Source organism: Linepithema humile, chromosome 8, assembly GCF_040581485.1.
Source record: "Linepithema humile isolate Giens D197 chromosome 8, Lhum_UNIL_v1.0, whole genome shotgun sequence".
Taxonomy (NCBI): domain Eukaryota; kingdom Metazoa; phylum Arthropoda; class Insecta; order Hymenoptera; family Formicidae; genus Linepithema; species Linepithema humile.
The window spans coordinates 1144911-1155445 of NC_090135.1; the positions used below are offsets into that span (position 1 = coordinate 1144911).

Below are 10535 nucleotides of genomic sequence, written 5' to 3' on the forward strand. Positions count from 1 at the left end.
CTTTATGGATACCCTCGGGTCTCGAGGGAGAGCTCGAGGGTTATGTGGGAGTCTCTCAGGGAAGGTGTCCTTGAGGTATACCCACTAAAACCCCCGCCGGTAGCCTTCCTAACCCATAGTAAGAGGGGGTGAGGCATCGCCAGCGGCATTCATCTCACCCCCTCTTGGGTTTGGCCGAGTGTCGGCCTCTTCCCGGTAGGGGAAGAGAGATTTTCTTCTCCCTCTCCCCTACCCGTTGCTGTTCCTTCCCTAACTGGGGAAAACTGGGCTACAACAGTCTTCCCCCGCCCCTGGTTTATGTAGGGGGGCCGGGACCACCGTGAGCCCCCGCTCACGGATGGCCCCCACTGGGGGAGGAGGGACTAGGTTCCCCCCTCTACCCAGTCTATATGTGTAGGGAGATCTCTGTTGGGATGTCTTTCCCCAGGGGCCTCTCAGATTATGATATTGGTGGTTTAAACGCCACCATCTGAAAAACCCCTACTCCCATCAGTCCCTACGAGGGGCTGGTAAACGGCGGCGGGGGATTATTCTTCTCCTCCGTTGCAGCAACGCGGTCGGGGGAGTACCTCCGTCGCCGTTGCCTCTCCTTCTTCTTCTCGAAGGGGGGGAGGTGGGGAGGATGGCGGAGTGCTATCCGCCATCTCCGCCTCCCCCCTTCTGATTCGTTCCGCCTCCTCCTTCTGCGACATTACAGCGCCGCAGAAGTCAGAGGCGGCCTTCTATTTATCCTCCCCTTCCAGCATTGCCTGAATCAATGCCGGAAGGGAAAGGTCCTGTCCAACCACTGCGGTCAGGGCTCGGCGCTCCTCCGACCAAGCCTCACACTCGGTGAGGGTGTGTTGCGCCGAGTCCCGACTGGCCGCACAGTGATGACATCCCGTCGTATGCTCCCGACCAATCCTGCACAGGTAGTCACCGAAGCAACCGTGCCCGGTGAGTACCTGTGTCAGGTGGAACTCAAGTCCTCGTCCTCGCCTGTCTACCCATTCCGGTAGACAGGGCTGGATGGCGTGGGTGGTCCATCTGCCCGTCGCAGAGTCCGCAATAACCTCTTGCCATTGGGACACTGCTCTGCGACGGGCACTCTTCCTGATTTTGTCCACGGCCCCTGGTCTTAGACGGGCACTCCCGGTACGGTCAGGGTCCCTCGTACGCCGATAAACCTCGGCGTACGAGTTCGCCAAAAACTCGACCGGGAGGAGGCCCGCCAGGGCCGTGGCCGCCACAAACAACGTCGTGCAGTAGGACCGAATGATCCTAACAGCCAGTCGGCGCTGTTGGCGATGAATCATCGCTTTGATTCGCCGACTGGCCAGGACTTTATCGGCCCATACCGGTGCCCCGTATATGGACACCAACTGCACGACATTGGCGTATAAGCGCCAAACCTTTACGTTTGGCCCACCCACGTTGAGCAGGAGACGGCCTAGATCAGCCGCCATCCTGTCCGCTTTGGGGAGGATTTGCACAAAGTGCTGTTCGAATCCCCAAAGCCCATCGAGAGTGAGGCCCAGATATTTCATCTGGGTCCCCACTAGGACTCGGGCTTCCCCCACCCACATTTGGATGGGGGAGGACGCCCCATGGCCTTGTTGTAAAAATACAAGGCTTCCGTCTTGTGCGGGGCGACCTCCAGTCCCATAGCTCTAATGAAGCATACGACTGTTCGGGTTGCGGCATTGGCCGCGTCCCGAGCCTCTACCCAGTTCTTCCCCCGGGCCACCACCAGAGTGTCGTCTGCGTAACATAGCAGACAACAGCCCAGGGGAAGCGCCGTGCAGAGCACTCTGTCATACGCGAGGTTCCACAGAAGGGGGCCTAAAACTGACCCCTGTGGAACCCCGCAGTGCATAGGCCTTCTGCTTATCCGCTCCAGTTGGTCTTTGTACTGGAGCGTCCTGCCGCGGAAGTAGTCCCAGACTACGTCCCTTAAGTATTGGGGGAGGCCATGATGTTCCATGGCCACCCCCACCCAGTCCCAGGGAAGGGAGTTAAATGCGTTGACAATGTCTAAAGACACAGCCAGTGCCACCTCTCCCTTCCTTACAATTTGGTCCGAGAGGGCCCTCAGGTGCAGAATCGCATCTGTAGTAGAGCAACCCTCTCGGAATCCAAACTGGTCGTCACTTAAGTCGGGACCAATCCGCGACAGGTGCTGGACGATTCGGTCAGCAATTACTCTCTCGAATAACTTGCTGACCTCGTCCAGCAGGCAAATCGGTCTGTAAGCAGAAGGCTGCTCTGCCGGCTTCCCCTCTTTGTGGATGAGAGCCAGATTGGCTGTTTTCCATGCCGAGGGGAAGGTGCCCGTCCTGAGGCAGGTGTTATACAACCTCCTCAGGCGGGCCCCTACTCCGCCAAAAACCAAGGCCCAAACTCGACCAGGGATCCCATTCGGACCGGGGGCCTTTCCAGCCGCCCCCAGTCTTTTAGCTGCCTCGGAGAGCTCTCTTCCTGAAATTTCCAGGTCCTCGGACCAGGGGGGAGGGTTCCTCTTCGGGGGGATGTTAACATCCCTTTCGGGGAAGAGGGTCTCCACCACCTGGCCGAGAAACTCCGATTCGAGCGTCTCTGAGATGAGGGTTGCCGCCGGTCTTAGCCTGTTCAAGACTATCCAATACGGACGCCCCCATGGGTCCCTGTCGAGTTCTGCAATCAATTCCTCCCAGGCCTTGGCCTTGGCCCTGCAAATGGCCGACCGCAGTGCATATCTTGCGGAAAGGTACACACCACGCGCCATTGCAGTCTCTTCGTCGTCCCCACCCGCCCTTTGTCGGGCCCTGAGGAGATCACGACGGGCCGAATTGGCCGCTCTGCGGAGTTCCGCAATCTCCTCGCTCCACCAATACGCCGCCCGACGAGGGGCGAATCTCGATCGGGGCATGGCCGCGCACAGGCACGCGTGACCACGCCCACGATCTCGGCGGCCTCTTCTTCGGCTTTGACGTGGGCGGGAGAATCCACCCACGTCTCCACCAAGACCGCCGCCTTCAACCGATCCTGGTCAAGCTTGGCCAGGACCCATCTGCGTGGGGGTATACTTCCCCTCCGCAGGCGCCGGAGCAGCACGTCTCTGAGGTTGGCTGTCAGGACCACCTCTATGACCAGGTAGTTCGACAGGGACTCGGAGTTCGTCACCCTCCAGGACTCCACCAATTTTGCAGCCCGCGGGGAGGCCCACGTCAGATCGACTATGGACTCCCCACGGGGATGCACGCACGTGCTCCTGGACCCCGTGTTCAGTTGCACGAGGTTCAGCTCCGACGCCCAGTCCATCACGCACTCACCCCTTATCCCGGTGCGCCAGGAACTCCACGCCGTATTCCAGGCGTTGAAGTCCCCGGCCACTAACACAGGATGGGGGAGGCATCGGCGAATGCCCCCCCCCATCTACCGCAGGAGGTGTAGGAAGTCGGGGTGAGACATGCTAGGAGGGGCGTAGACTCCCACCACCCTTAGGGCACCCCACCGCGCGATGACATATCCCCTCTCCTTCTCCAATATGGATAAGGGGGGGAGCGCGGTGAGTTCCTTCTTATAATAGCAGCAGAGCCGTCAGCGGCCGCGACCCAGTTAGAGTTTGAGTCGGGCACGCTGTACGGCTCCGCCACCACACCCAGCCCTGCGTCACGCCCGTTCAGGTCCTGAATGAAAAGATCCTGGGCCTGACGGGCGTGATTCAGATTCGCCTGCAGAAATCTCGTGGACATTTTTGGGTCCACGAAACCCGTCACTCCTGCAGGCTAACCTCCATTGCGCCCTCATTGGCGGGACGCTGCAAGGGTGTGGGCTCGCACTCCATTTCTTGTGGGAGATTAATCTCCACCAGGGCAGGCAGTATCGCCGCTGCCGCCTCCTTCCCTTTTTTTTGTTGGGGGGGGGTGTCGGGACAGTCCCCCCCTTTTTTTTCTTTTCCCTGTTTTTCGGGGCCTTGCACGCCGGTCCCCCCATTCTATGGGAAGCCGGCCAACCTGCTGCCTGACACACGACACAATGTGCCGGTGCCGTGCACTTCCTTGCCTCATGTCCCTTGGTGCCACAGCAGTAGCAGCATTTACTGCGGTCCGCATTGCCCGAGGGACATTTGGCCTGCACGTGCCCCTTCTCCAGACACTTATGGCACTGGAGGGGGCGTGCGTCGAGCAACTCCACCTTGTAGGGGAACCACCCTATTATAATCTGGCCGGTTTTTGCAACCTTGATGGCCGTCTCTAAGGGACATTCATTGTGAGGGTGTTGAACCGCGAAAGGAACAAAACCCCTGCTACCTGAGCGTTAAACGCTATACGCTACAATACTCTCCACTGTCCAACGAAACCCCAAAAGCCGGGCGATAGAAAAATCCAGCAGCGCCTGCGGGTTCGCACGCAAGAGGAGCAGTTCAGCCGTGACCGGTGCAACCACCCCTTTGCACACCCGGAGAAGCGAACAAGACACGCTACCCACCTGGCGTTGATGGACGCGCCCAGCCGCCGCCCCCTGCACCCAAGCCACGCCCACGGGGACCACGGGGAAGCCTTGCTCATTCGTGTCCCGTACCTGGACACGCGCTCTGACCCTGTTAGGAAGAAATATAAGGTTTGGATGAAATTGTTGGGAAGGATATGACAAACACGTCATTGGATATTAAGGTTGGAAATCCTACCTAACAGAAGACTAATTCCTATACCTAACCATCCGGTAACGCAGTTGACCCGAGAAGTTTACGAGGCTGCGCTCCCACGCCCGAGGGCTCCGACGCACCCCGAGTAAATGGCCCAGAATCTATTTTTATTTTTATATTGCGCGCTACACTTATTACTTTTCCCCCGCCTACTTATTGCTCGGATTGCTTAATCCATAACGACTCTCTACAGAAATCGCTGAACAGGGAAAAGGCCTCTGGAGTCTGCACCAAGAAAGGTGCTACTTCCGGCCATCTCCAACTGTCAGCCCCTACTATATCGCGCAGAGCGACTCTCTGCGCTTCGAATCTTTCGCACTCCAGAAGGAAGTGCGGTACAGTGTCTTCACCGCCGCCACAGTCACAGGCGCCGCTGTCGACGAGTCCGAGCGACGCAAGGCGTGCTCGGAAATCGCCATGACCCGTAAGCACCTGCGCGCTCCAACGGTCAGGTTGAATCCACCGCGCGCCCATCCTCCCAAAGATGTTTCTGAAAAACGAAAAAGTGGTACGGCCTTTCGTCGAAGAGCTCCACTTGGTCTGCCACATCCTCCTACCCTCTGCCTTGATGCGTTTCACCGCATCCTTATCTGTCGCTGCGACTCTAGTTTCTCCTATCTCGGTGTCCCTAGCTCTTCTAATTTCATACCTAGCCCTGCCTTCCTGGAGGAGGATTTCGACAGGGGTCGCACCGGCGACAACGCACAATGATTCCCGTGACGACGTTCTATACGCGCCTATCACCGGAATAAGCACTTTGCGCTGTATACTTTGTAGTTTCCTAATATCGCGCTCCGTACAGAGGTCTGCCCATCCCGCTGCGGCATACGCCACAGTTGGGGCAAACACTCCCCTGTAAATAGTCGAGAGCGCCCTATATTTCAGACCCCATGTAGATCTAGCTAACTTACCCAATCTCGCGAATAGTGACTCTACTTTATTTTTCAAATATTCACAATGAGACCCTACTTTCATACCTTTATCAAAATGGACACCGAGATATCTAACGGAATTCTTAAATTTAATACTATTATCTCCTATTTTTATCGTTGGGGGTCTTCCTGCTAGGTCTACCTTTTTTGTATTCGTTTTCCGCTTCCTATCCGGGCGGTCTCCTCCCCTTCTACCAATCGGTGCTCTACATATATCTTCATTTTTCAATACTATCGCTTCTGTCTTTTTTTCCAAAATTTCCAATTTCGCGGACTTGCACCAATTTACGATCCTATCAACGATTATTTGACCCTTCAGTTCTAATTCCCTTCGCGAATTTCCTCTAATTACTGTTATTAAATCGTCCGCGTAAGCTGCATATTGTCCCGGAGCTATTTCCTCTAGTTCTTTAAGAAGGCCGTCGAACATAACATTCCAGCAGGTGGGACCGAGAACGGAGCCCTGCGGGCACCCCCTCGTTGCCTGCTTGAAAACTTTCCCGTGCCCTAATTCAATCTGCACCCTTTGATCGCTGAAGTAGCTCCGGAGCACTCCGAAAACGTTCTTGGGGCAGTTCCTATTTTTGAAGCTATCTAAGACCAGGGGCCACCAGACATTGTCGAAAGCACCCGAAATATTAAAGAGCAGGGCGACGGCATACCTCTCTTCAGAGGCAGAGACCATCCTCCGCAACTCCACGATAGCATCTTCCGTCGACTTTCCGGGCGTGAACCCGAACTGCCGGTGGGAGACCTTATCAGGCGCCATCGACGTGTCCTCCAGGCGAAGCTTAATAAGCTTTTCGAGAAGTTTCCCTACTACAGAGAGGAGACATATGGGCCTATAGGATTTCGGGTCCTTCTCGTCTCTGTCCTCGCTCTTCAGAAGAACTCGTAATGAGCCCTCTTTCCAAATCGAGGGAAAGACGCCCCACTGAAGGCACCCGTTGAATAACCTGACTATCTGACCGGGGATTGTTCTACATGCTACCTTCAAGACACTGACCTCGATTAGATCAGGTCCGGGTGCTTTATTATTTTTAAAACTTTTAACTACCTCGGCCACTTCTCGCTCCGTGAAGATGGGAGCGTCGGCCGTATTTGGCGCAACTTGCGCGTTTTCCCTAACTATGATTTGATTATCTGTATCCTCATTCTCCCGGTCATCTGGGACGTGGACATCCAGAAGGTAGCCGGCTGTCTCTTCTACGGTGTTGGTAGAGTATTCGCCCCGCCGGAGGGTGTTGACCACCCTCTCAACTCGGAGCTTTTCAGCTTGTTGCTTATAAACGTAGCCCCAAGCCTCCGAGTTGCCGTGCGACGTAACGAATTTTTGCCAGCTTGCGAGTTTTGCCTTCCTCACCTCCCTTCTGTAGTACCTCAAAGATACGCTGTACTCTTGGTAAAGGGTGAGGTAATTGAGCTCTCCTCGCCCTACCTGGATGGCACGTCTTAACCTATATACTGACTTTTTGATGACAGTCAGTTCTCTAGTCCACCACGGGTTGGATTTTCTAAACCTTTTCTTTCTTGGCATGGAAGACTTACAGGCCTCTTGGAGCACCACCGTAAGTTCTTGCGCCATCAATTCTACTTCCTCCGCAGACTGCAGACTGAGGACCTCGAGCCGCGACCTGGATAGATCGCGCAGGCTCTCGGCGAATCGATCCCAATCGGCCCGACGTGTGTCGAAACGATTGGTCTCGGCCCCCCGATCCTTGCCCGTTACTTTTGGCACCCTCACCCTGATGTCCACGGAGTTGTGGTCGCTGCTCGTCCAGTCCTGCCTCACTTTCCACTCGCCGATGAATTGGCTCATGGTAGGGGACGAGAGAGTAACATCTATGTAAGACGACCCTCCCGCCGTCCAGTAGGTAGGTGGTTGAGCAGCGTCGTTCAAAACCTGGAGGCCAAATGCTTGGATGAGGTCCTCGAGTTTGGCACCTCTTTCGTCTGTTCTCTGAGGGCTCCAGAGAGACGACCGCGCATTGGCATATAACGCAACTATCATTCTCTTCCCCCTCAGTGAATGACACACCATTTCGAGGTGGCTGAGGTGTTTCTCGATCTCGTCGCTGTACTGGAAGTAGCACGACACGACGTAGAACGAAAAATTGGGGGCTTGCACTTCCGCACAAACACAATGCGTAGTACTAAGCTGCGAGACAAATAACATTTCTAAATTTGGATTACTTATGGCTACTGCCGCCCACGGACGTTGCAAGCGAACAGCCGCCACCCTAATTTGCCTACCTAGCCCATAGAATACATGGCTTGAGTTTTGCTTCTTGACGTATGGTTCCTGCAATAACAGGACGTCAAGTCGCTTTTCAAAGGCCAGTTGACAAACCTCACCTGATACTACTTGTGAACGACGCATGTTCAATTGTAGTATCCTAATTCCCGTGGACCGCGCACAAACTACCACTGGCTCCGTAGCCGTTACTAAATTTTCCGCCGAGTTTGACGAGCTAACATCGTTTAATGTATCTTCCAGGTGGGTCTGGATGGGGTCCGCGAATCTAACGCGTTTCTTTTCAATTCTTGCCTCGCGTGGCTTAACGTTACCTGACCTATTCTTTGTTCCTACAAGACTATCGCACCTTTTCAATAATACGCGGGCTGTACGGAAGTTCTTTAACACGCGCGCTATCCTATCACATTTTTCAACTTCAATGCGGAGAGTACAAAGACTGCAAACCTGGGATTGTACCCCGCCGCGTCCAACGCGGACTCGCTCGGGCACGGCACGGTGAGGCGCTCTCGAAGAAGCGGAGGCCATCACCGAGCCCACAAGCGATCGTGCACGGAACTCAGCGGCGGGAACTCCCACCACTTCCCTAACAGCAGCCCTGTCTGGCCGGAAGCGGCTGGCCAAACGGGCACTCCTCCTCACAAGATTTAGAATTTTAAGACTCATTTTTGTTCCCACGAGTGTGGTGGAAAGGATGTCCAGCGCCGTAGAGCCACCTATACGACACTAAGCCTAACTACACCGAGGGGTCGGCAGGTACCCCGGAGCGGACCGTTAGCGACTGCGTTAACGCCTAACCAAAACACTCCCGCAGCCATTCAGACCCTGAGCACGGCGCCAACACCTTGGTCTTAGAGTGATAACCCCTACTAATACGAAACAAAGGAGTCCACCGATCGAACTTCTTACAACCCCCCGACCTGAAAAAAAAAAAAAAAACCACCGGTTCCGTCGCCGCCGCACCAGGCCGAGGCCTAGCCCGACAACGCAGGGCCCGGTAGGCTCTACTCTGCGGCCCCTGCCCCTTCCCCCGCGCATCCGCACGAGCAGGCCCACGCCCCGGCCTCTGCCTAGGCGCAGACCCACCCCCACTTCAGAACAAGAAAAGGCGCAGCGGAGGGGGAGATAGGCCACAGGGGAAGTGGGTTATTATGTGGGTAGGGAGGAAAAGGGAGGAAAAGGGAGAAGTGGAGAGGAGGTAGAGACATGCACCTGTTTCCGACAGCCACTGGAGATCATGGTTTTGGGGGCCTTTTACCCTTGTCGGACATAGTGCACATCTCGCGGGTGCGTTCGTTTCCTCGCCGGAACGAAAAAAGCGTGCCCGGCGAGTACTGAGCCCCCCCACCACGACAAGGTGCACCCTTGGGGGGGGGTCTCTAAGGGACATTGGACCCAAGCGGATCTTATGCCCCTCCCCGTTATTTTAATGTCCCCCACTTTTATATCGGTGAGGGAGCATCCTCCTAGTTCCGCTACCACCCGAGTAATATCCTCAGGTATGACGGATGGGTCAGTTCCGCTAATCCGGATCTCCCCCATTTTCTGAGGGCGAGCGATCCGGATTTCGGGCTTACCTGCGAACAGGTCAGCCATACTCTTGGCCAACCTGTCCGCCTCAGCCTTTCTATCGGGGCCCGACAGCTGGACCAGCATGGCCCCTGTCTGGGCCTTATCGAGCCTCATTTGCCCCGAAATCCCCAGGTCCCTAAGTGAGATCTTTTCCCGCATCTGCCTCACCGTTGCGGAGTACTCACTCTCCGGGCAGGTGAGCGTGTCGCTGCAGTGCGGAGGGTCTTTCTCTTCTTTCCCCCTTTCTTCTTCCCAGCCCCTTGGGAGGGAGGAAAGGGGGGAGGTTTGGGGACTGATTTGGTCCCTTCTGCCTTAGGGGAAGTTATCTTTTTCCCCCTCTTCGTGACCGTCGCCCAGGATAGTTGCTCCTCCTCCCGTCGGATTACGGCGGTAGAGGGGGTAGCAGGGGCGGTCTTATCCCCTCCAGGGGGAGTCGGAGGACCCGGCTTCTTGCTCGGGTCTTTCTTCTTTTCCGTAGGGGGAGGAGGAGGGCCGGCAGTGGGCTGTCGCGAGGCGGCGGATCGTTGTTTCGGCTCCTTCTTCCCCTTCTTTCCCTTTCCCTTCCCAGAATCTCCAGCGGGGGGAGCCACCGCCTTAACGGGGGGTGGACCCGAGCTACTGGGGGATCCGGAAGGGGGAGGGTCAGGCAAGTAGGGGGTGTGCCTCATCTCGATGAGTTCCCTCAACTCCCTCATCTCCTTTCTCCACTCCTCCCTCATCTGTCCCATCAGAATCCGCCCCAAAGTGTTAACCGATTCGTCTCTGTGTAACAGTTCGTTGCTTATAATGACCGGGTGAGGGGTGTCTTCCAACCTCTTGCTGACCCTTTTAATCGGGGGCCTACGGGCAGGATTTTCCTCCAGTTCCTTCCTAGAGGGGTAAAGAATCGCTGGGGGGGAGCCAGGAGGGGGAGACTCCCCTCTAGCCCCTCTCCACTCTCTTCCTCCTCCATCCTTTCCTCCTCCTCCGTTTCCCTGATCCCTGTTGTTATTAAGGGAGAGGGGGGAGGAGAGGTTCTTGTCAATTCCTCCATTTCCTTTCGGAGGATTCGATTTTCCTCCTCTAATCGGCGGTTTGCCGCCATTACATCCTCCATCTGCGGGCTGACAGA

The 10535-nt window shown here is 55.9% G+C and overlaps 1 protein-coding gene across 1 annotated transcript; it reads right to left on the reverse strand.

Annotated features, from left to right (window-relative positions):
• Positions 1–722: 722 nt before the first annotated feature.
• Positions 723–1526, reverse strand: LOC105669941 (uncharacterized). Its single transcript, XM_067360573.1, has one exon. The coding sequence runs from the start codon at positions 1524–1526 to the stop codon at positions 723–725; it is 804 nt and encodes a 267-aa protein (XP_067216674.1).
• Positions 1527–10535: the final 9009 nt, after the last annotated feature.

Bases quoted from the DNA above. Each gene is read 5' to 3' on its own strand.
- LOC105669941 (XM_067360573.1), bottom strand. From the start codon at position 1,526: ATGAAATATCTGGGCCTCACTCTCGATGGGCTTTGGGGATTCGAACAG.